Source organism: Mustela nigripes, chromosome 13, assembly GCF_022355385.1.
Source record: "Mustela nigripes isolate SB6536 chromosome 13, MUSNIG.SB6536, whole genome shotgun sequence".
Taxonomy (NCBI): Eukaryota; Metazoa; Chordata; class Mammalia; order Carnivora; family Mustelidae; genus Mustela; species Mustela nigripes.
The window spans coordinates 7,090,168-7,114,051 of NC_081569.1; the positions used below are offsets into that span (position 1 = coordinate 7,090,168).

At 52.1% G+C, this 23,884-nt stretch overlaps 1 protein-coding gene across 3 annotated transcripts in view; it reads left to right on the forward strand.

The window, feature by feature from the left end:
- The window catches only part of NTRK3 (neurotrophic receptor tyrosine kinase 3), a 364,802-nt gene that overhangs the window by 110,405 nt on the left and 230,513 nt on the right, over positions 1 to 23,884 (forward strand). For all 3 annotated transcript variants that reach the window (XM_059371609.1, XM_059371611.1, XM_059371612.1), the window contains exons 5-11: positions 7,234 to 7,391; positions 8,103 to 8,245; positions 8,689 to 8,830; positions 9,262 to 9,558; positions 17,390 to 17,413; positions 18,935 to 18,996; positions 19,807 to 19,909. In XM_059371609.1, coding sequence (XP_059227592.1) covers positions 7,234 to 7,391; positions 8,103 to 8,245; positions 8,689 to 8,830; positions 9,262 to 9,558; positions 17,390 to 17,413; positions 18,935 to 18,996; positions 19,807 to 19,909 — 929 coding nt within the window. The remainder of the gene's footprint in view (positions 1 to 7,233; positions 7,392 to 8,102; positions 8,246 to 8,688; positions 8,831 to 9,261; positions 9,559 to 17,389; positions 17,414 to 18,934; positions 18,997 to 19,806; positions 19,910 to 23,884) is intronic.

The window sequence follows — 23,884 nt, forward strand, 5'->3', positions numbered from 1 at the left end:
GGTAGCATATGGACTCAAGGTCTTGACCACTCTTGTTAGCTGTCCCTCAGCCTCTCAAAATCTGTTTCCAATTCAAGGAGCGGTTCTGCAATAATTGTCAAAAAGTGCATGATTGCAGTTCCTTCTTACGTTGCCCTAGATCCGATCAAGGGCTCTGTCATAGAGGAGCTAACCGGGGGCTCTCTCTGCTCTTTCTTGGGAGTCTCATGTGAGTTCTTGCAGATTGCCTTCCCCTTCCTCTGTAGGAGGCGAGGGACAGCATCTCTCTGGGGGACATCTAGGGTCTGCAGTTGGCTGAATTATTGAGAAAACGTTCAGTGCTCCTTCTAAAAAATCATTGGATGTGAAATCAATGGTGTGCTGCCCTGGTGACCTGTTTCGTGGAGTTTCAGAAACAGTTGTTCCGTGGATATATATTTAAAGAAAATGTCAGATTTATCCCAGAGGATCATGGGATCCTGCATTCATCTTTGCCCGGGATCAATACACTGGTGAGCTAGATGTGACTTATGGAGGAATGAAGATGTTCCCTCCAGTGTGAGCCAGTGTGTGAGGGCCGCCATGTCCCAAAGTATTTTATTTCTGTCACATTGTTAAATAAGAAAAAAAATGACGTGGGAAAATAAAGAAGCCCCCCTCTTGTCCTGGTGGGGGTCTATTTTTTGAGGAAGAGTTGAATGTTGAGAGTGGAAAATTTGTATTTTGGCTGGAGGGGCCTCATGTTGGCTTTTCACTGTGGCTATGATTAAAATCCAAACAATCCCAGTTCCTGGCAAATGGAAGAGGGGGTGGTATTTTCTTGTCCGACTTCCTGATTAGTCCACATGGCGCCATCTGCCATGAGCCTTGTAGATTGCCAGGGTCTGCCCAATGGGGCCTGTGGGCTGGGTTGGGTATTTCCAGGAAGATAGAATCTTGGCCTTGGAGGAGAGAGGCCAGGGGGAGATGGCTTTCTGAGCCATGATGGCCAGAAGATCCCAAAGCCAGAGTAGGAGCTTTGAGCCACCTTCTGTGGGAATAGAAGGAGCTAACTAGGGCATTCAGTGGCTTCTTGGCACATTTTATTCTGTCATTGAGGATCTCTGCCTACCCCAACCAGATGCCCCCCCACTGGAGGGTCCTTGCTCAAAAAACGGATCTGGTGGCATTCTCCATTGGAAGGGCCGAGTATCTACGACCTTTCCAATAGTAGAGAAGGAGACAGATGAGCCCTCTATTGAACAAAGTCCTGACTCATCTTTGGAGCAACCCCCACGGGAGGTATCATAAACAGTCTCACAAATGAAGGATCGAGGCTTGGCCAAATTAAACAACTGGTCCAGGATCACAGAACTTATCAATGGGAATGGGAATCAGTATTACAGTACTCAGCATTGCCACCATCCAGGTCTGCTGTTTCCAAAGACCAGTGCTCTTCCCTTAAACAGTTCAGTAAACTTCCCCCATACTTGCTGTCTCCTTCTGGAAACCACTCTCAAGAATGTGGCTTCCTGAGTGGAATCACTGGATTGGGGTTGGGGAGATGGAGACCCAGACAAATTAGCATCTCAGAACCCTGGTCATGAGCTGGAAGCTTCCCTTACTCATTTCCCATTTACTTTTCTCAGATGAAGGATATGGTTTTGGCTGATCACCTGACCTGTTGTTCTTATTGAGAGAACTGTAGGCATCTTTCAAGATTCCTTTGGAGAATTTAGCACTGTGTCAGGGGCTTGGGTTTGCAGAAATTTCAGTTGGCTTTGCACGGTTGCTCTCAGAAGTTTCTGGTTGTATCAAGGTGGTGTTTTTAGTTTTTTGTTTTTTTCCTTACGAAGAAGCCTGGAACTGTGTCCAGAAATCAGAACAGGAATCAAAGAGATTGTCTTAGAGATAAAGAATGAATTAGAAAGAAAAGAAGCTTGGATTCTGAATCCCCTGATTCAATTTAGGCAAAGGCAAGAGGCACCAGAGGATATAAACCCACAGCACAGAACCCTTCCAGAAATACCCTAGGGACCATTAGTGTATCTTGAACAGGCTTCTCTTAATATCCTGCACGCGCAGAGCAGACATGATTAAAACAGATTGGAATATTTCGTTTTCTTAAAGCAAAGTGATAATTACCTCTGGTATAATTTGCAGATTTAATCAACTTGGTAAAATATTAACTCGATAGTGGGGATGGGTTTGGGCTGATCCTGGCACTTTCTTTTCTCCTAGTCTTGGCCATGACTGCTTTCCATGGCTCTCAGAGAAGTCCCTGAACGGTCATGTTCATAATAGCATTACTGTAATAATAATTTCTGGTCTCTTTATAGTCCCTTTCAATTCACAAAGCATGTTATCATGTACTATCGCTTATCCTCTTAATAACTTTGTGCAGGAAGAGGGTCGAGCACAATCACCCCCATTTTGCAGAAGTTAAAGCAGAACCTTGGGGAAGAAGCTACTGGCCAAATTAGTTTCCTAGGGTTGCCATGAGAGATCATGACAAATAAGGAGGCTTCATACCACAGAAAGGGACTCTACCCTTCGAGAGGTCAGAAGGCCCAAACTAAGGTGTCACAGGGCCACTCTTCCTTCAAGAGGCTCTCGGGAAGAATCTTTGCTTAACTTGTCTGGCTTTTGGTGGCCCCTGGTGGTCTTCGCTTGTGTCAGTGCCACTCCTGTCTCTGCCTTCATCTTCATTTGGCCGTGCTCTCTGTCTCTGCGTCTTTGGCCTGTCCCCTCTTGTCTCTTATAAGGACATAAGGACACCCGTCCTTGGATTTAGGACCATCCCTAAATCCAGAATGATCTTGTCCCGTGATCATCCCGTGATCCTTCTCAGGATCACATCCACAGAAGACCCTTTTTCTAAGTAAGGTCACATTCACAGGTCTTGGGGGTGAGGTCTTGCCCAGATCTTTCGGGGAAGACACAACTCAGTGCACTAGCCTTGCCCAGCTTGACCGCAGGCTCCACTCAAACCTTGTGTTTGTGTATTTCTTCTGCCACTGTGTTGTCTCTGGGAGGCCAGCGGCGAGCATCCCTTGGGCCTTTGGACAGGCTTCCCCGGTTGGCCGTAGATCTACGCCCCTGGCCCCAGGATCGCCACTGGCAGCACCGGTTCTGTGGAGGGAAGAAGAAAGGCAGAGTGATGACCGGAGGGGAACCAGTGTTTTCTGAATACACTGCCATGGCCTTGGCCTTGCAACAAGGCATCTGTGTGTGCCTGGATGGGCTGAGTTAATCTGCGGGTCGCCCCTAGGGCCCTGCGATTAGGTCCGTGTTGGGGCATGGGCTGGGTGTAGGACAAGCTCTGCCCCGAAGCAGCTGTGGCTGTGTCCTTCACGGGGCCGCCTGCATTATTGATGGAGCAGGGAAGGCTCACTTCAGGCTCCTCCTGTGGGGCCTGAAGCCCTGGCCGATGGCTCCTCTCTGAGACACCTGACTTGCTGGAAGAGCGGGTGGCATCATGTAGACTGAGGGCTGCCTTTCTCTGCTTCTGGCCGCCCCTTCCTGAACCCTCTCTTGTCAGGATGGAAGACTATGGTGGGTTTGCTGGGTGGGATGCCCGGGAGGACACCTGTCTTCAGACTCAACATGCTTTTCTGTTGTGTGTCGTCTTGCTGTCTAGGAGGGAAGTCCCAAGGGAGGGGGAAAAGCTGAAGGTTTCTGTGCAGGTTCCAGGAGACTGCTAGGGGCCAGATCCTAGAAGAGAAGGATGGAAGGAAACAAAAGGCCGTTAGTGTGCTTGTGTCTAGCCCTGTCATCCCACTGATTGTCCCACTAGCGTCAGCATGCTTTGGCCCTATCAGCCCTGCGGGGAGCCACTGAGAAGTCAGGGGACGCAGCAGTGCGGGATTCGGGGGAGGCAGCACTCACTAAAGCACAAGGTCTCTAAGCCGCTGAGCCCAGCCCCTCCCTTGCTAATCTTTTCCACCCGGGTGGATAATTTGTCTTTTTACAACTGCTTCATAATGAATGGCCACATCTTGTCTAGCGAGCATCTGGGAAAACCAGGCTGACCTGGTTCAGCTTGCATATATGGAAGCATCTGGACCCTCGGTATCTTTCCGGCAGGGCTGCCTGGCCTCCCCTCGCCCCTCACCCCCGCCGTGTGAATGCAAACACAGACCCACGTCCTCAGGCCTTCCTGTCCTCCACACACGGGGCAGCCTAGCTTGACCTTCTGCTTTTCCCCCAGGAAGCCATCCCCTGCCTCCCCCGATTCCTCCCTGAGGGGAGGGCTCATGGGGCTGGTGTGGGGGGGGCAATCCGCATGGTGCTGGGCAGGTGGTAGGTGCAGCACAAACGTCATTCCATTTTTTTTTTTTTCCCCTTAGCTCTTACTTCCTCCTGCCTCCCCGTTCTCTTTCCTCTACCTGTTGGCTCCGCCCTGGCGCCATCTTGCCTCCCCACTGGGGCAGGACCTCCAAGGCTCCCGGCCTCATGCTTCACCTTCCTCCTCCAGGACCTCACCCCGACGCTTCATACACCGACCTTCTTCCTTTTCATTGGTTCCTTCTCTCCTGTTTTGAGCTAAAAATGCCTCTCTCCTCCATTGATTTCCTGTCTCCTGGAGCTTAAAGCCTTGGTGTCATCCTCTGTTCTTTCCTTCTACCTCCAGCAAAGCACCAAATACCACCTTGTCTTCTTTACCGTGTCTGTTCCATCTTCCCTTCCCTCTCCCGCACTTTTACCAGTCTACTCGAGACCCTTATTAACGTGGCAGCAGTTCTCAAGTGAGGGTCCGGGGTTCCGTGGGGTCCCCAAGACCCTATCAGGGAGACCACAGGGTAGAATCTGAGACATTACTTGTCCTTTTCATTCTGGTGCCCCAGAAGGTGTGACCCCAAGTGATGTTATCACAAGCCAAGTGACCTCTGGGGTCACTTGGCTTGTGATAACGTCGCTGCTCTGGTGACAAACGGCAATTGTGCTAACGCGGCGTTGTGTTTTAAAATATTCTACTTCACTTCCAAAATGGTGAGGAGGGATAGTGTAATCTACATACGCAAATGCTCTTGGAGGCCCCCAGAAATTTTTAAGAGTAAAGAGGTGTTCTGAGACCAAAAGCCTGAGAAGAGTGACTCTCAGCCTGCCGGCCAGCACATACCAATACATCAATGAAGGCAGATGCCCCATCTGGGTGCATATAGCCCTGTGCCCGGCACTGGGTCTCGTCAAGGCGTGTGAGTCAAGGATTTTGTCCCCCATTCATCCCTTCGCCTGGGTGCTCTGAGAAAGGCGCGCACATGCACAGTACTGTTGGATTACTCTTCTGACAGACCTGCTTTGCTCACATCGTCGAGAGCTCCGAGGGCCTCCCTGACTCCCGCCGCCCCCTGGATGAATCCCCAGCTTGCTGATGTTTGATGTGGCCGTGAAGGTCCCGCACCATCTGGTTTCCACTCTCCCTTCCAGCTGCATTTCCCAGTGCTCCTTGACGTGAACTCTGTGCCCTGGCGCAGCTTTTCTTTCCTGTTTTCCCATCTCAGCCTCCAGCGTGGCCGTGAACTCTTCCCCTGCTCTCTGCCCAGGAGCCGCAGAGCCGGGGGTCATGCTGACTCCTCTGCATCTCTGTTCACAGCCAGCGGTGCCTTTCACAGGGTAGACAGGGTTGGGGCGTGTGAGGTCTGGAGTCCAGCAGGGTGAGGCTTACAGCGTTGCTTGGTCCCACCCCACCCCAAGGACTTGGAGTACGAGACTCAACCCCTCCCAATGCGAGCGGGGGTCCCCCCTCTGGACAGGGACAGTGCTGGCTGTCTTCCAGGGTGGCTGTGGGAAGCAGATGCTCCACGAACGCTAGGTCCCTTCTCCTTTCCTGAAAGAGTGCAGGGAAAAGCCAGCGTACCTTTAGACTGAGAGGCTTTCGTGCAAAGGTGCTGGCACCTTCTGCCTGTGGTATCCCACTGGCTGGGACACACGGATTCCTCTTCCAGGACCTCACTTTCCCCTGAAAGCTGATGACTTCTGATGCATGCCTAACTACTTTGGAATTCCACCCCTCGTCCAGAATATCCCGGGTCTTAGTGCCCCTCCTTCTGGGCACCAACACACGCGCCTCCTTACTGGTCCAACAAGAGAATCACGTTCTTCCTACTGAGGCAGACCTTTAGATTTACTGGGTGCTTTACCATTCATGGTCCCCCTAATGGCATAACCCCATTTAGAGGGGGCAGGGACTTGCTCTCTGTCACAGGGAAAGTCGTTGGAGAAGGAAGACCTTGATTGACACCCTTCCCATCAGATGTGCTTCTTCTCCACGCTCCCAGGCTGTCTCATTCACCTCTGTATCAGCAGTGCTCAGCTCACAGCCGGACACAGAACAGGTGCTTCGTAAGGAGTTTGTTGAATTTATGGAGAGTAAAGCTGGGCCCGGGATGGGCTTTGAGCTGATCGTGGAAATGGCGAACCACCTGCTCCCAGGAGAGTAACCCTTTCCATCCTCTTTCCCTCCTTCTATTCATTCAATAGGCATTCATGTCTCAGGCTCAGTTGTAGATGCTGGAGGTATGGATGAACCAAACAGGCAATTTCTCTGAGCTCAATGGAGCCTAATTTTTATTTGGGGAGACAGATAATAAACAAATTTTTAAAGTGATGCTGGACAGTGACAAATACTGGAGGGAAGGAAATACTGGAGGGCGGGGAGTGGGCTGCTGCACTAAGGCAGGGGTTGTTGGCAGTTTCCTTAGAGCAGTGTTTGGAGAGGCCATATGATTCTTGAATGAAGTGAGATAGCCAGTGTAGCAGGCATGTTATGCATAGGAACTCTGCAGGCAGAAGGGACAGCACGTGCAAAGGCCCTGAGGCAGTACCAGGCTGGTCGTGCTAGTGAACTTGACAGAGAGCAAGGTCAATGTGGCTGAAGAAAAGGAAGAGGGTAAGAGGTAGGAGATGAGGTCAGAGAGGTGACGGAGAGCACTGCAGAGCCTGTAGGCCTTTGACCTTGACGTTCAGTGACATGGGAAGCCACCGGAGGGCTCTGAGAAGAGCCATATCCCAAGCTGATGTATTTAAAAGGGTCTCGTTGGCAGGTGAATTAAGTGGAGTGGATTCTTTTTTTTTTTTTCCCCCAAATGAGTGCAAAAACGAAAGGAATTCATGGACTTAGAAGTATTTTTCATCTCTTTGAAAACCTTGCTAAACCCCTCCTCTCTCTAGTCCCTGAAGAGCAGGTCAGGGCATCCCTCCAGCCCTGAGGGGCGGGGGGAGCTGGGCCGTCTTTGGTTCAGGAGGTCCCTTTCCCTGTTTCCTTGCCCGCAGGAGACTGGAGCAGAACTTCTTCAACTGTAGCTGTGACATCCGCTGGATGCAGCTGTGGCAGGAGCAGGGGGAGGCCAAGCTCAACAGCCAGCACCTCTACTGCATCGGTGCCGACGGCTCCCAGCTGCCCCTGTTCCGCATGAACATCAGCCAGTGCGGTGAGTGAGTGGCCTGGCCCCAGCGGGCTCCATGCAAAGGGCCCACACCCTCGAGGGAGCCTGCAGAGCCAGGGCCTTCTGGCCCCTGCCGCCAGCCCCCCACCGTCAGCCTTGAACTCTGCACTGGGTACAAATCTGGCTTACTGTTGACCTCCTTGGTCATCCCTGTCCCTCCGTGAGCCTGGAGTGAAGACAGGGGTGCAGCATGCCCCTTCTCAATGGACCAGTGTCCTTTCTCTCTATGAGATACTTGTCAACCTGAACTGAAGGAGTCTGTCTTAAAGCGTGGGCTCTGGACCTTCCATATCAGGAGCATCTAAGCAAGTTTTAGAAAAGCAGATGCCCAGGCCCTGCAGACTTAACGAGATCATGGGATGTCTCAGAATGGGCCTCGGTAACCTGAATTTCTAGCAGACTCCTCATGGGAGTTGGAAGCAGACCAAAACTGGAGAGCGGGTTGCTGGAACTACATTCTTTGAGCACCTCTCCACCCCCACCCTCTGCCTGGCCTGTGGGAGAGCCCAGCTGGGCTTAAGTTCTGAGCTCTGACCTCTGCTGGTGGGGAGGTGCTGGGAAGATTCTGGCACTTGGGGGCCTTCCAAGAGCTTGATCAAGCAGGTTGTGTTGAGAAGGGCCACCATCGACCCCAGGGACAAAGTTTTGGTACAAAGTGTTGGCTTATCTTTTCACTCGTCCTGTCCTGCCTCTTAGACCTTCCTGAGATCAGTGTGAGCCACGTGAACCTGACCGTTCGAGAGGGCGACAACGCTGTCATCACGTGCAATGGCTCTGGGTCCCCTCTGCCCGACGTAGACTGGATAGTCACGGGCCTGCAGTCCATCAACACCCACCAGGTAGGCGCCCTCGGCTCCGGCCCCATCGGGAGGCTGGGGAGCCTTGACCTCTTTGTCCCAGTGAGCTCCATCATGAAGAGAAGCCAGAGATGTGAGGAGAAGGAAGAAGAGGGAAATTCTGCACGTACTTGGTTCTCGTCCAGCTCCAACCTTTTCTGGCCCACCCGAGCTTCAGCATGCTAACAAACTTCTCTGTACCTTAGTCTTCTCATCTGTAAAGTGGGTGTAATGCCACTGCTCACCCCCTAGGGTAAATGTGAGGGTTTCCTGAGCTCTTGAGCGTAGAGAGCCTGGCGGTTGGTCAGTGTGCACGGCAGGAGGAAAGGTCTCCTTCGCTTCCTACACAGCTTTCTTTTTGATTTTTTGATTCCCGCAGGTGTTTGGAAGGTGAATGGGGAGCTGCCTTCTAGAAACTGATTTTTTTTTTCCCGTTGGGGTTTTAGACAAATCTGAACTGGACCAATGTACACGCCATCAACCTGACCCTGGTCAATGTGACAAGCGAGGACAATGGCTTCACCCTGACATGCATCGCGGAGAATGTGGTGGGCATGAGCAATGCCAGTGTGGCCCTCACCGTGCACTGTGAGTGGCTGCCATCTTGGAGGGGGGCTGTGTCCCGGGGGGATGGTCATGCAGGAGGCGGGGGCCGGTGTGCTAGGGGGGCAGGACTGAACAAGGCAGTTCTTGGCCGGTAACCCCAGAAAGGGTGACCCTGTCCTTCAGAAGATGGTATGCCCGCAACCCTTCTTCAGGATACCCCCATGTCAGCCCCTGTCTGCCTTCTCTTCGCTCCTAGAGGGTCACGGGGCCAGTGGTGGTAGACCCGGGAAGTGTGGGGGAAGACAGACCTCTCTTCCCCACTTTTGGGAAGGTGGTGCGGGTACCCCTGATCCCCTGGGTCCTCTCCGAGCTGGATGGGGGGAGAACTGGGGTCCCCGTCCTATTGTTGGGGGCGCTGCTCTGGGGCACGGGGATCTCTGTGTGCTGGGAGTCAGCGGGCCTGTCCCCCGCAGACCCCCCTCGCGTGGTGAGCCTGGAGGAGCCCGAGCTGCGTCTGGAGCACTGCATCGAGTTCGTGGTGCGGGGCAACCCGCCGCCCACGCTGCACTGGCTGCACAATGGGCAGCCGCTGCGGGAGTCCAAGATCACGCATGTGGAGTACTACCAGGAGGGCGAGGTGTCCGAGGGCTGCCTGCTCTTCAACAAGCCCACGCACTACAACAACGGCAACTACACCCTCATCGCCAAAAACCCACTGGGCACGGCCAACCAGACCATCAACGGCCACTTCCTCAAGGAGCCCTTCCCAGGTGAGGCCCCTGCAGTGTGATGGCGCTTCCGGGGAGGGTGCGGGGTGAGCACGGCATCCCTCTGGAACTGTTATCTCTGGTGAACCAAAGTCTGCCTGGAGCCGAGTCCGTTCCTGCCAGCATTTCGTGTAAACCAGATAAAGCCTGTTTTTCCAGGGCTGTCAGGTCCCCTCAGAAATGCACAGTTGTGCAAACACGGACATGCCCTGTTCTGGTAGAGGAAGGGCCTGGGGATTAGACAAGAAAGACAGAGAGAATCTTGACCCAGTCCTTTATTTGCTGCAGAACTCCAGGCATGATAGTTTGCTTGTCTGAGCCTCCATTTCCCGCATCTGTGAACTGGGCACAACGACACTGCTCCTTTGACTCATGACCTCTGGTCTACAAAGCATACAGGCTTTGACACATAACCATGGTTCGATGACCTTCCATTGCAGGGGCTTTGGGTCTCTCTAGTTCAACCCTACATGTAACAGACGTGTGAACTGAACCTCCTTCTGCTTGCTGGTTGGTAGCAAGGCTTGGCGAGGGGGTAGGCTTCCAGCCTTGAGCTTGCTATGTCCAGGGAGCCAGGGCTGGTAACTGAAGGAATGAAAGAACTTTGTTTGTGTGACTCTTTGAGGGCGGGTGGGTGACTGAGCTAAATTCTCTCCAATACCTTCCTGAGTTGCAAGAGAAGAAAAGCCCAGAAGAATTCCGTGGACGCGGTTGTAGCTTCTCTATAGGTCCAGCAGCTGATGGGTTTCTGTCAATGAAACTGAGCAAACTGATGACCTTGCTGATTTCTCTGGGAACAGGCTGGATGACCTTCAGTCTCCAGATTCAGGGTTCTAGCGAGATAAAGGGGAGTGAGAAGACCGATCCCCTGTAGGCGCGCACACACACATGCACACACACGTGCACACACACTTGTGCACACGCACACAGAAGGGTGCCAGCAAGAGCCAGCCCGGTGCCTCATCTGCTTATGTGAAGGGGACTTCTCAGCCCACACATATGGGGTAGCAGCTCCACTCCAGTGGCCTCATTTATCTCAGTGCAGGGAAATTCCGGCGCGAAGCTCGGAAATGAAAAGATGCATGGGAAGCCAGATTCTTGCGGCAGAGGCCCAGGGTGGTGCAGCGCCGTCGCTCAGGAGAGGGTCCCGAACATGCTGGTGTTTAAGACCCTGGTGGTCCCGTTTGGTTCAGCACTTCCAGCATCATCCCCAGCTTGCCCAGTGGCACTGCCGGCCACGCCCATCTCTGCCCCAGGAGCTGGAAGAGTCCCCGCCCTCAGTATGGTGTGGAGGGAGCGGCTTTTTGATACGGAGATACTGGGCACTGCCAGGCCACACAGGCGAGGCCTCGCTGGTGTGAAGGGCTAGAGAGGTTCCCTAAAGCAATGCTTGTTTCCAAAGGGGAGCTTTGGGGGTCTGGAGAGCGTGGAAAGCCATGGAAGGCTCTGGAGGGAGGGTGAGCCACCCCGGGCCGCTCCCCACGGGGCTGTCCTCAGAGCAGTTCTCCGCATTCTTCCAGCCATACCGACACCCTTTTTGTCTCCAAGAGACATAGCAGCCCCTTGCCGCCTTCTCAGGTTCTTAAAGAGGGGTCCCTGGACCAGCAGCATCACCAACCCCTGGGTACGTGTTAGAACTCAGACTCTCCAGCCCCACCCGGCCCTGCACATCAGAGACCCCGGGGTGTTTGAACAATCAGCTGTCTTGCTGTTTGGTGAGCTCTGGCCCCAGGAGGTAGAAGGCAGGGGGGAGTCAGGGGAGCTCAGAGGGAAACAGCCCACCAGAAGGCATCTTCCTCAGACCCTGCCTGGGCCGCCCCGTGTGAGGGTTTGCTTGTTTTATGAACCTAGAAGAATCAGTGGATGATGAAAAGGCCATGGCAGGGTTAAGATGGGCCAGTTGTGTCAAACGACAAAACGTCTAAATGTTCAGGAGAGTAAATTATCTGGAGGAGCGGGCAGTAAACCTCATCCCTGCCGAGCTCTGGTGTAAGTAAGGCTGTCTGTGGGTCCCGCTCTTGTCTTCCGCTCTGAGTGTGTGGCGACATCGTATTGATCACAGTGACTCCTTTCTCGCTCCGAGGCAAGCAGAGCTGAGAGGTTAAGGGCGAGGGTTCTGAAATCAGGCAGATGGAGGTGCAAATCCCGTCTGTGACCCTACCAGACAGGTGGCCTCAGCTCCCAGGATGGGGTTGGCGCATGGTATGCGACTGGCATGCAGTGAAAGGCGATCTCTACTCTGCCTCTACTTTTCTGTCTGCGGAATGGGAGCAAGAACAAAAGCTCCTCCCTCAGCTGCCATGAAGATCAAGTGAAGTATGCTGAGGGTTTCTGTCTGTGTTGAGACAGAGGAAAGATGGACCAGCAGTCAGCTATTGCCAGGATCCTTGGGACAGAGGGATGCAGTGAACATAGGCGTTCTAGGAGCAGCGTTCTCTGGTCAAGCTTGTCGGTTCTAACAGGTAGGATCCGGGAAGTGACGTCTATAGGGACAGGGAGCCATTCAACCGGCCAGGGTTCAGAGTCTCTCTAAATCGCTCATCAGTTCATCTCAGGCAAATTCCTCAGCACCTGCTTCTACCTCAAAGGCCATGGTGAAGGTTGGTTGACGCACAGTGGATTCATCCACCGGAAATGCTTACGACAGTGCTTGGCACAGAGTAAACACAGAGGGACTGTTTGTTTCTATTTTCTGAAAAGCACACCCAAGGGCGACTGACAGGGGATCTGTTTTGGGGGCAGAACCAGATCTGAAGGTAACGGTCTCCTTTTCTGATTATCCATGGTCCTGAGACCCATGGGAGAGATTTGGTTGGAATGAATATATTTAACGGAGCCATCTGGAAATGCAGAGGCTTCCATCAGTAAAGATTTTCTCAGAGTAGGACGTTAAAATGAAAATGTTCCGGAAAAGTTGTTGTTGTTGTTGTTTGTTTTTTTTTAAATTACACATGCTGTAGGAATGTTGGATTTCCTTCCTCCTACATTTCCAGAGAAGGGCTAAAACCTTCAACATGGCATCCAGCCTTGGTGAAGGAGGTTTTTGCAAGGATCGGTTAGGGAGGTCCGTGGAGATAAATCCTCTTTGGTGTTCCAGGAACTTAGTGGGGCTGCCGGAGGGGATCTGGGCATAAGAGTGGGGGAGCCACCAGGGATCAGGGATTCACGTGTCAGGAAGGGAGGACCTGGAGAATCTAAGTCACGGCAGGGTGGGAGGTGATAGCTAGAAGGTTGCAGGCCGGGCAAGAGTGTTCCTTAGATGACGATGTGATAGAAGAAGGCATGTTGCCAAGGGGTGTGTGTGTGTGTGTGTGTGTGTGTGTGTGTGTGCAAAAAATACCTGAGAGTACTTGACAAAACATTTAGGAATAAGTGAGCTGCCGTAACTCCTACATTCTCATTTTTTACTTGGCCAGAAGTCCAGTTTTTCATGGGGATTTTTATAACAGCAGAAAGCAGAATTCCTTCACGACGCTGGGTACAAACAAAGGAGAAATCAATGCCCCAGTGCCCTCCACCTCGGTCAAGGCTGGTTTCCTTGCCCTAAGGAACTTGTGGAGATAGAATGTGATCCCAGGCTGCTAGGTTGGGGGAAAGGAAGGATTTCTCTTCCCAGTTTGAGCCACCGGCAGCTGCGTGCAGCGGAGGGGAGATGGGGCGTCTGGGCGGCATGGGCGGTGTGAGCGCGGGCCTTGGCTCTGCCTCCCCACTGCCTTCTCACACCTAAACCCGGGGCATCTGCTCCCAACAGCACATCTCAGTCCACCTCTTTGTCTGGACACAAGCTACTGCCTTGCTTCTCCCTTCTGTGGACCCCGCTGGCTTTTCCCACGAGGCCCCTTTTGATGAGTGTTGGGATTGGAAGAAGTGCCGTCTGGGACTGGGGTAGCGGGGATTCATGCCCACCCCCGTTCCTATTCAGACAGCGCCTTGGCCCGTGGTTCCAGTTTTCTTCCCCAGCTGCTGGTGGGTAGGAGGTGAGGATCATTCCTGGGTCCCACCCTCTTCCAGTGCAAAATTCTGAGTTCCCCCACTGGTTAGAGGGGACCAGAAGTCTTCCTGTTCCTGGGTTCATGTGTTTCCTGGATGGATGCGTGTTCCCAGGCTCCAGCAAGGGAGCTAAGCATGTGGACTGGCTGGGAGATTACAGGGTTCATAGACTCGGCCAAAACATTTGCCCGATGTGAGAATATTCTCGAATAAACGGGAGCCTTATGAGAAATATACAAATCAGCATTCACTGTGAATTGATCTGGCACTGTCTTTGATCTGACCCTGTCTTTCCCTAGGCTCTGAAGCCAATGCTCGGGGCTTCCTCCCCACCATCCTCCCCACCCATCAGGCCTTTGGTACCTGCAGTTTACAAGAGGGCGGTGGCGTGAAGGGTGGGCTCAGGAATTTGGAGAAGGCTCTGTTGGCCTTCCCCAGATGACACAAAATGGGCAGCAGAGAAGCCAGCCGTTAACTGTGCACCTACTGTAAGCAGGGCTTTCTCTAGACTCCTTCACAGAAAGCATCACTTGCCCCACATGTGGTTAGAGAAGAATATTTGCCAGTTTAGTAGAGGCATAATTACGGTGACTGTGAGGACTTAGCGCAGAGCCTGAAGACCAAGGGATGGATGGATGGATGGATGGATGGACGGATGGACTGATGGACGGATGGATGAACGAATGAATGAACGAACAGCTTGTTCTTATTTTTCAGAGTGCGGTAGGCTCGTGGCCACAGTAGGTGTAACATAATGCAGGGAATTCTCAAAGGGATCGGCAACATCAGCAGCCCCTGAAAACTTGGGTAGAAATGTGAATTCCCAAGACCTTCCCCAGACCTCCTGACTCAGAAATCCTGAGTCAGCAGGTCTGATGAGGCCTGATAATGCCTATTTATTGAAAACAAATTTTAGGTTTTATTTTTTTTTTTGAACTCATCATTTTGAACAAGTTTAAGGTTTACCTCCTAGGGGTGCCCGTTGGCTTGGTTCATGACCCCCGGGTCCTGGGCTCAGCCGGGAGCCTGCTTCTCGCTTTCCCTCTGCCCCTGCTCCATGCTTGTGCTCCCTCTCTCCCTTTGCTCTCTCTCTCTCTCTCTCTCTCAAATAAATTAATGATCTTAAAAAAAACCTTACCCCTGAAAAGTAATAAAATGGTACAAAGAACTTCCTTATACCTTTCACCCAGCTTCCCCAAAGGGTATCATCTTACCTAAGCACAGTCCAATGTGCAAAAGCAGGATATTAACACTAACACTGTTATCGAGTTTATGGACCTGACTCTCGTCCACTGCTGTCCTTTCTTCTCTAGGACCCAGTTCAGGACCATACGCCATACTTAGATGCTCTGTCACCTTATTTTCTTTCAGTCTGGGACAGTCCCTCAGTCTGTCATTGTCGTTCATGAGCTAGACATATTTTCTTTTTTTTCTTTTAAGATTGATTTATTTGAGAGAGAGAGAGAGGGAGGTCATGAAAGCAGGGGTGAGGGGCAAAGGGAGAGAGAGAGAGAATCCCAAGCAGACTCCCCGCTGAATGTGGAGCCCGATGTGGGGCTTGACCCCAAGACCCTGAGATCACAACCTGAGCTGAAATCAAGAGTCAGACGCTCATCCAGCTGAGCTCCCCCCCTCCACCCCCGGGCACTCAAGCTGGACCCTTTTGAAGGATACTCACTAGTTACATTGTAGACATCTCCCCACTTTGGGTTTGTCAATTGCTGCCTCTCAGTTAATGCTGGTTATGCAATTTTGGCATGAAAAGCACAGAAGTGATGCTGTACTTGCTCAGGACATCACCGTGGGGGGGGGGGGGCACGTGGTGTCCACACCTCTAGTGACATCACTTAATTCTGTCACTGGGTGGACATGGTATCTGCCAGGGTTCTCCACCTCAAGGTGATTTTTTTTTTCCCTTTGTACCTAATGAGTATAATGTTTGGAAACTTTGTGAACGTCTTGTGTCTTCTCATGCTTTCACACATTAATCTTAGCCTTCCTTGATGGTTCTTGCCCAAAGTGGTTTATAACCGTGGTATTTGCCAGTGGTGACTTTCTTCCTTCCATCATTCTTTCTATGTGTGTTGGGTGGAATGTTACTATGAGGAAGAGCGTCTCTTCTTCCCCTGTGTGTTCATTCAGTTGCTTATTTACATTGGTACGGACTCGGGGATGTTCATTTTGTGCTATGACTTAGAATCCGTGCAGGTTCCCGGGGCTGCCGTAAGAGCGGACCACAGCCTCGGCAGCTTAAGCAAGACACGTGTTTTTCTCACAGCCCTGGAAGTGAGAAGTCTGATCAGGGTGTCAGCAGGGTTGGCTCCTTCTGAGGCCTCTGCCTCTGGCTCGCAGATGGTCGTCTTCTTTTCGTGTCTGCACGTGGTCTTCTGTAGTTTGTCCTGATCGCTTCCTCTTGCAAGGACACTGGCCATATTGGATTAGCGTCCACCCTAATCAGTTTCTTTTAACTGAATTACCTCTTTAAAGAGCCCATCTCCCGGGGCGCCTGGGTGGCTCAGTGGGTTAAGCCTCTGCCTTTGGCTCAGGTCATGATCTCAGGGTCCTAGGATTGAGCCCCACATCCGGCTCTCTGCTCTGCAAGGAGCCTGCTTCCTCCTCCTCTCTCTCTCTCTCTCTGCCTGCCTCTCTGCCTGCTTGTGATCCTGTCTGTCAAATAAATAAATAAAATCTTTAAAAAAAAAATAGCCCATCTCCCAATGCAGTCCTCTGCAGACGTGCTGGAGATCAGGGCTCCACTCTACAAATTTGGGGCAGGTACAATTCAGCCTGTAACAATCCATGGCTGTCTTCATTTTTTGCTTAAATTGTCCCACATTTGGTCACTGGAGGCTCCCGTGCTCTTTCCCATGCTCCTGCTAATCCAGAGCACACTCCTACTGTCTAGTACCACACGGTGTTCCGGGCACATCTTGTACTTTCTCTGCCCCAAGCCTGAAGTTACGCATTTCTCCGAGGAGCCCTCGTTCTTCTTACTGGAGAGCGGTAGTGCTGTCACCCTCTAGATGATTCCATTGCACGCTAGAATTGGGGAATCTCTGCTGGAGTGGCTAAGAGCCCAGGCTTGGATTCGAATCCAGCTCAGTCTAATAATCCCTCATTGAGATTCAGTTAATCTCTTAATCTCTAGAAGCCTGTTTCTATTTCGGTTGAGCAGGGCTAATGCTCTCCACCTCCTCAGATGGTTATAAGGATGGATTGATGCGTTACGTAAAGCACCGAGTCCAGCCCCGGCTTATAATTAGTGTCTGATAATGATGCACTTTCACTGTTCGCTGAGCCATTTCTAGAGGCGAAGATCCAATAGCACATTTTCATCTGGGGGATGGGCAGGTTCATAAAGGGATTCCCAGGAACATCTCAGGGACCGCTAGAATAAACTGTCTATATCAATTTGAGGAATTCTGTCTTGGGATCACAGCTGGCATTTTCACCAAAGTCCAGGGAAACCCACCCTGCAGCATCTCTTCTTGGCTTTGGGCTACCACCGACATCCCCAGCGCTCTGGGTACCTGAAGGGGGGAGGACTGTGGGTGAGACATTGTGTCTAGATGGAATTTTCCATCTCGTAGACCCTAGGGTGGCTGGACCACCTCCCTGGGAACGAGGAGCTTTATCTCGCATTCCTTCTCTACTTGGAAGACCACTCCAGGAAGGGGTAGTGTGGCCTGGGGGAGGGGTGGTGTGTCAAGGATTTTAGTTTTCAGTTGCTGGAGTAAAGGGGCACTCGTGGTGAGTGGGAGAGGTCGTACCTACGAGGAAGATAAAGTACTTCTGCTCTGGTTTTTATGACACTTGTTAATAATCTCTTTGTCTTTTTTTGCAGAGAGCACGGATAACTTTGTTTCCAGTAAGTCTGCTTTATCTTTTGCTTTGAAACTGCTTTATTCTGGTACTTTCGGTGATTACGGATTCCACGTAGCCCTCTTTCCTGTTCCGCGGCCAGCCCCAGACCCACGGCAGCTGAGAGCATTCAGGGAACTGTGAAGGGGAACTGGAGATTAGAAATACTTCTTGGGTAGTTCCATTTGCACATCTCTTGGTCTCCATGCCTCAGTTTCCTCCACAGAGTTCCCTAAGCTCTGAGCAAGTTGTCGGTCTCCCTGCCTGGATGAGAAGGGGTGGTGTGAGGAAGGACATGGGGTTTCACATGCCCAGGTAGAACCCTGGTGATCATCTCATGTGTCCTTGTGGAGAGAAGGGGGGCCCCTAAACCCATGTTTCTTACCTGCTCTGAGGGGCCTAGAATCTGGCTGGGATTCACCTTGTGAGTAATTTACAAGGTCTCCTGATAGGCTTGTGCGTCCTCAAGTGGAATTATTTTGTTTTTTAAGTAGGCTCCATGTTCAGTGTGGAGCCCAACGTGGGGCTTGAACTCACAATCCTGAGATCAGGACCTGAGCTGAGATCAAGAGTCGGACTCTTAACTGACTGAGCCACCCAGGCGCCCCTAAAGTAGAACTATTGAGGCTCAATTTAAAAGCAATCTGGGGCTAGGACCAGACACCCCCCCCCCCCCATTTGGTGTTTTGCTCATGGACGGTGGGGAAATCTGTATTTATGGCTTTTTTTTTTCTCCCTATGGGAGACTAAGGGCAGCAGCCCTGTCGTTTCTGCCCTATGTGTGGCCTGAGGTGGTGGACAGTCCTTTTGAGGACGCCCCTTACTGCTGGGCATGGATGTGCAGATTATCTGTGATTCCTTCATTTGTCCTTGATCTGAGAGGACTTGTCATCTCCCAGAATGTCCCTCCAAAGACTTCTGAATTGGGGCTGTTTCCCGCCCAGGAGATGATCAGAGACGGAGGACAGACTGGCTTCCTATCCCAGCCTTGCTGGGAAAGGTGGTGTTTCCGGGGTAGATGGACTGGCTGCTTATCTCGGGTGGCCACTGTGTCTTGAACTCCGTGGTAGGGGAGTGGACAGTGAGTTGTTCCTGGGGCCGTGGGTCTCCTGGCCTCACTGAGGAGTAAAGAGGGAGAAAGGAAGGGCATGGGAGAGCCAGGGACAGGGAAAGGAGGGTCCCTGGCAGAGGGTAGCCGAATGTCAACACCATCTGTTGTCACCAACAAAATGTGCCCAATCCGCACCCTGGCCTGGATCCCAAACTATTTTTTTCTACTCCTCTGTACCTAGTAGTTCATGGCCTAGGATGCCCAGGTGACATTCTTTACTGTGGAATGGAGGTAGGTGGGTGGCAGTGAGGGTCCTTTATTCCTCCAGGGTGGAGCCTGCCCTTGACCTGGTCTCCAGGGACCTCTGCAAAGCCAGAGCAGGAACTCTTGTGGGGGGCCTGGGAGTCAGGTGGGGACTGTGGCTGAGCCTCTTATGGCTGGTAAGCTAACCACCCTCCTGGTCTGGTTGGTTTTCAGTCTACGACGTGAGCCCCACACCCATCACGGTGACCCACAAACCGGAGGAAGACACTTTTGGGGTAAGTCACTCCCGGATCAAGGGGATTGGTGTTTACTGACTTCGTTTTTGGAGCTAACTTTCTGGAATTTTATCTTACTTGGAACCCCAGCATATGCAGCAGAAAAAAACTGCTCTGAATGACCTGCTTTCAGGTGGTTGAAACCTTCCTTGTTTGATGAGAATAAGTCATTATTTGAGGAACTCTTTGAGGATCCGCTCCAAGCCCTAGGGTTCGGAAGAAAACCGTTTGAAAACCCCCACTCTGCTAGGAGCCTGGCTGGGCCTGATTCGAGGGCAATACTAGCCACACAAACCTTTCACAAGAGTCAGAATTGCTCAGAGCAACCCCTTGGGTGGGTTTTTCCAGTCCCTCCCCCGACCCTCCCCTGCCTGACTCTCAGAGCCAGAGATGTCCCTGAGGAGGAGAGCAAAAGTGTTTTTTAGTTTTGTTTGTTTTTTTTTTTTTTTAAAGAGTCCAGATCTCCAGAACCTTCTGGAAGGTGTTCTGTAAAGATTATCCATGTGAAGGTGCAGAGGGTTTTTTGCTAATGGAAACAACAAACAGTAGACAGAGACATTTTAGGCCTGCCCTTGCGTTGCTTGTGACGGATGGCCCGCAGATGAGAGGCTGAGCCATGGGACGTTCTCTCATCCAGCTGGGGAATTACTTCTCCTGTAATGTGCTCAAGGTCTCATGAGTTACTTCTGCCGAGGAGCTGACTCAGTGGTGCGGGTTGGGACGTCCGTTTGGGCACGTGTGACTTTCCCTGGCCCGCTGGTTCTCGGTGACTGTTCTTACCTGCCCGCTCTCGGCCCCCCCCCCCCCCAGGTGTCCATCGCCGTGGGACTTGCTGCTTTTGCCTGCGTCCTGTTGGTGGTTCTCTTCATCATGATCAACAAGTATGGTCGGCGGTCCAAATTTGGAATGAAGGGTAAGGTGGGATTTTCCCTTGCAATGGTCTCCTGGTGGGGGGGAGGGGCGGGTGGAATCGTGTTCCTTTTGATCAAAAGAGGCTGTTTTATTCTCCCTTTGCTCCCCAAGAAGGCCTCTGCTGGTGGGCTGAAGGCGTCCTGGTGGAGAATCCTGTCTGCCCCTCACTGCTGGGTCCCATCACTGGTGGTGATGGCTTAGAGGCAATGTTGGTGTCCACGGGGCCCAGACTGTGGTCCGCCTGGCTTTGCCCTGAGACCGGGTAGCAGCATAGAGCAGGGCTGCTTGTTGAAGGAGGGTAGTCTCTGAAGGGAGTTGCTGAGAAAAAGGACTCCTGGTGTGAATGGCTTGGTTTCACTCCTGCTTGCCCCCTCCCTTGGAGTTGTGCTGCGAAGGTATTAGCGAGCTAGATGTCAGGTGGTGGACCCCGGTGCTGGGACATTGCCCACATGATGGCATTTCAGCACGTAGCTCTACACAGGGTCCCAGAGCAGATGCCAAGAGCAACACGATTGCTAAAATTGCTGGCCAGCTTCCACAATCCCAAGTCTTCAGCCCCCTTCTGACTGGGGAAGGCTGCAGGACGCGGCTTCCCACCAGGGCTCGGGTGGGGGGAGTAGCACCAAAGGGGTTAACACGGTGAATTAGCACCCATCTGCCTGGTCTCAGGGATGGATCTGTCCAGATGGCTTCCGGGAGGCTGGGTACTGGTTCTCAAACAGAAACTGGAATTTAAAGACCTGCTCCCCACTGGGGTTTCCATTTTTGGCTAATGTTCGATGGGAGGTAGGTAGGGAAGGATGAGGAAAGGTTCAACCAACGGTCAGGTTGCTGAACTGGAACCCAGGGTTGAGAGGATGGGATCCAGAAAGATGAGTTTCTACAGCTTCTGCACATGAACCGGGATCTGTGGGGAGAGTCCTGCCCTTGGGACTCGGGGACCGAAGGAGGGCATGTGAATGAGATCCACAGGGACGGTGGTCCCCTGGACTTATGCAAATATTTGGGTGTATGTGGCGGTGGGCTGGGGGATGGTTTGGAAAGGAACTAGTCCACTCCTTGTGTTATAGTCTCAAAATATTCTGTGACTCCCCTAAAACTTTAGAACACTGGCATTCAGCAAGAGCTCCCTGTGGAAGGGCAGAAAACAAGAGGGCAGGCTGCCTGGCTTCTCCGAGGCTACCTACCTCTCTATACCCTCTTTCTGTTCTTGCTTAAGCTGAACAAGTCAGAGCAAGGCAAGCCAGGTTTTCGTGAATCCTATGAAGTATTTGGACCAAGAGAAATACTTGTGCAGGCAAATTCTAGAGAGGCGATAGAAGTTTGGCCCAAAGCCCCACGACTTAAACAAGATCAGACCACCGTGAGGCACCTTGATGGGAGATGTTTTATCTGCCAGTATTCCCTGAAGCCAAATAGGGCTCCACGGACTTCGAAGATGAACCCCGCTGGGTGAGCCCCAAGTCTTCAGTCTTAGCCTAATCCCTGGGGCCGTGGCTTTGAGGACTGGCCTTATTGCTTGGGCAAAGTTTTCGGACCACGGGAGGAACCCTCTGACCATAGCTGTTCCCTCCTTCAACCTGAGAAAACATGAGGGTGTCGGCCAAAGGGGAGAACGGGGCATTTCTGCTCCCCGCTGAGGAGGCAGCGCCACCAGCTGAGACCCTGTGACATGCTTGGCAGCGCTGTGAGAGCAGATTTTTCCTATTAATTGTCATCCGGTTTCTGGAACAGTGTGTCCCCATGTCGGATGGATTAGGCAGGAGCCAGGGTGGTGCCTTCCCCTCAGCTGTGCTCAGAGCCTCTCCCAGCCCCTGCTCCCCTCTCCCAGAGCTGAGCTGCCTCCTTGGCCCTGGATGGCCCCGGAGAGCATGGCCCACCAGGTGGAAGGGAAGTGTCCCCTCCTGGGGAGCCCAGCAGCCGGAAGGAGGGAGGCTGTACTCGGAGGCCGGATGTGGAGATGGGTCTAAGGCTGACCTTGTTGAGGCTGAAGCTGCCTGTCTCTGCCCAGGATGAGTAAGCACGTGCCCCAGGCCGTGTCCACCCCGATCCTTTGTTGCAAGAGGCATCCCGGTGCAGGAGAGAGTGAAGGTGTGGGTACCAGGAGCCCCCCGACTCTGACTCCGGTGAACCCCGAATCCACCCGTTCTCAGCTTTGAACGTTCAGATCTGGGTCAGGCTCTGCCGTGCCACTTAATTGCTCCTTGCTTTTAGCTAAGTTACGCCGCCCCTCGCAGCCTCCCCTGCCGCCGTGGGTTGGCTCTGAGACGTGTGTGGACCTGGCATATAAAAGGAGGCCCCACGGCTGTAGTTGTCCCCTTCTTTTCTTCACATGTAAGCCTCGCCCGGCTCCTTTCACTGTCCTACGAAGGGCTGCCCTCCCAGGACTTGCGCACGCCCACCTCTGTCACACGCCATGATTCGTCAGGATGCCTGGATTCTGCACTAACCCCAGTGCCTTGTCCTTCCTTTGCACATACATCATCTGTCTGTCCTGCCAGGCCGGGATCGACTTGGCAGAAACCACAGATCACTCAGTCCGGTGTGCCTGAAACTTCGCACGGTGTTTGACACATGCTCGTTGAACTTAAGATGGATGAGTGCATTTATAATCATAAAAAAAAAAAAAAAAAAGCCCAGCTTGTGAATCAGTAACAGGCCAGTAAGGGCTACTTTGGCAATGGGAGGGGTCTGGGCCGTGGGACAGAGAGTGGGGTTGATGGGGGGCCGCATACGTAATATACAGCGTCCCCACCCGAGGGCCCGGAACGCAGGGTGTGCACGAGGCGGGATTGCTGGTATGCACTTCGCTTCCTTCTGAGAAATAAGGGAAAGACAAAAACACAAAGGTTGGTGTGGCAAATACATCGCTTAGCATAAGCAGCTCTTACAATTTTGGTTTTATGTCTGAGTCTGATGTTTTAGTCCTCGAGTAAAGAGATGAAACATTGCTGATAAAACAAAAAAATGCTTTGTCTCCCCCATTCCCAGAGACAGCCACCAGCCTGGGCTTCATGTGTGTCCCTCAGGTCACTATTTATGTCTCTCTCCTTGATCTCTTCCTCTCTTTCTCTGTCGTCTCTGCACACCTGCCCTCCCCGCTTGGCTCCCAGCCAGACTCACGCCCTGTGGGCTCCCTCCACCCCACGGCAATGCTAGGGACCAGGTCTGGTAACCAGGTCATTTTTAAACATTAAAAAAAAACTTATCTATTTGGATTGCGCACAAGTGGAGGGGAGGGGCAGAAGGAGAGGGCGAAGCAGACACCCCGCTGAGCAGGGAGCCCATCTAAGGGCTTGGAGCTCCATTCCAGGACCCCAGGATCATGACTTGAGCCAAAGGCAGATGCTTAACTGACCGAGCCCCCCAGGCGCCCCCATTTTTTTGTACTTCTGTGTATATGTATACATATGTTTGTTCTTTACAGGTCACAGATTGCTTTCCTAGACCTCTAGACGACAATCATTAGTGTATATATCTCTTATATTGATCTTATTAATACATTTTATTTGGACAAGAGAACTTGTGCCATACCGGTTTTAACCAGTGTGATTAAAGCCCGCAGCTCCCCCAAGAGTGGTCGCGCGCAGTGTGCGATATGTGTGGACAGTGTATGTTCGGTCTATGAGAAAATTGATGCCTACATACGTGTGCATATATGTGTATGTGGGTACATGCACATTTACACAATACACGACTCGAGTGTTTAACTGACGCACGTGTTCACACTCTTAGTTTCCCTCTGCATCTTGTTTATTTACCTGTCGGGTGTCAGAGGTCTCCCCATGTTGGTGTGCACAGGCGTTCTACCAGACACTTAGTTTTTGGGAGATGAAGATATTAACGAGATCTTATAGAAACAGATAGAAAAAGCACCATCTTGAACACCTCTGTCCTTCTGTCCCCCTGCCGTCTTATTGATCAAGGTGGCCCTAGGAGCGGTCACACTAGCAGGGGAGCAGGTCTCTTGGATCCA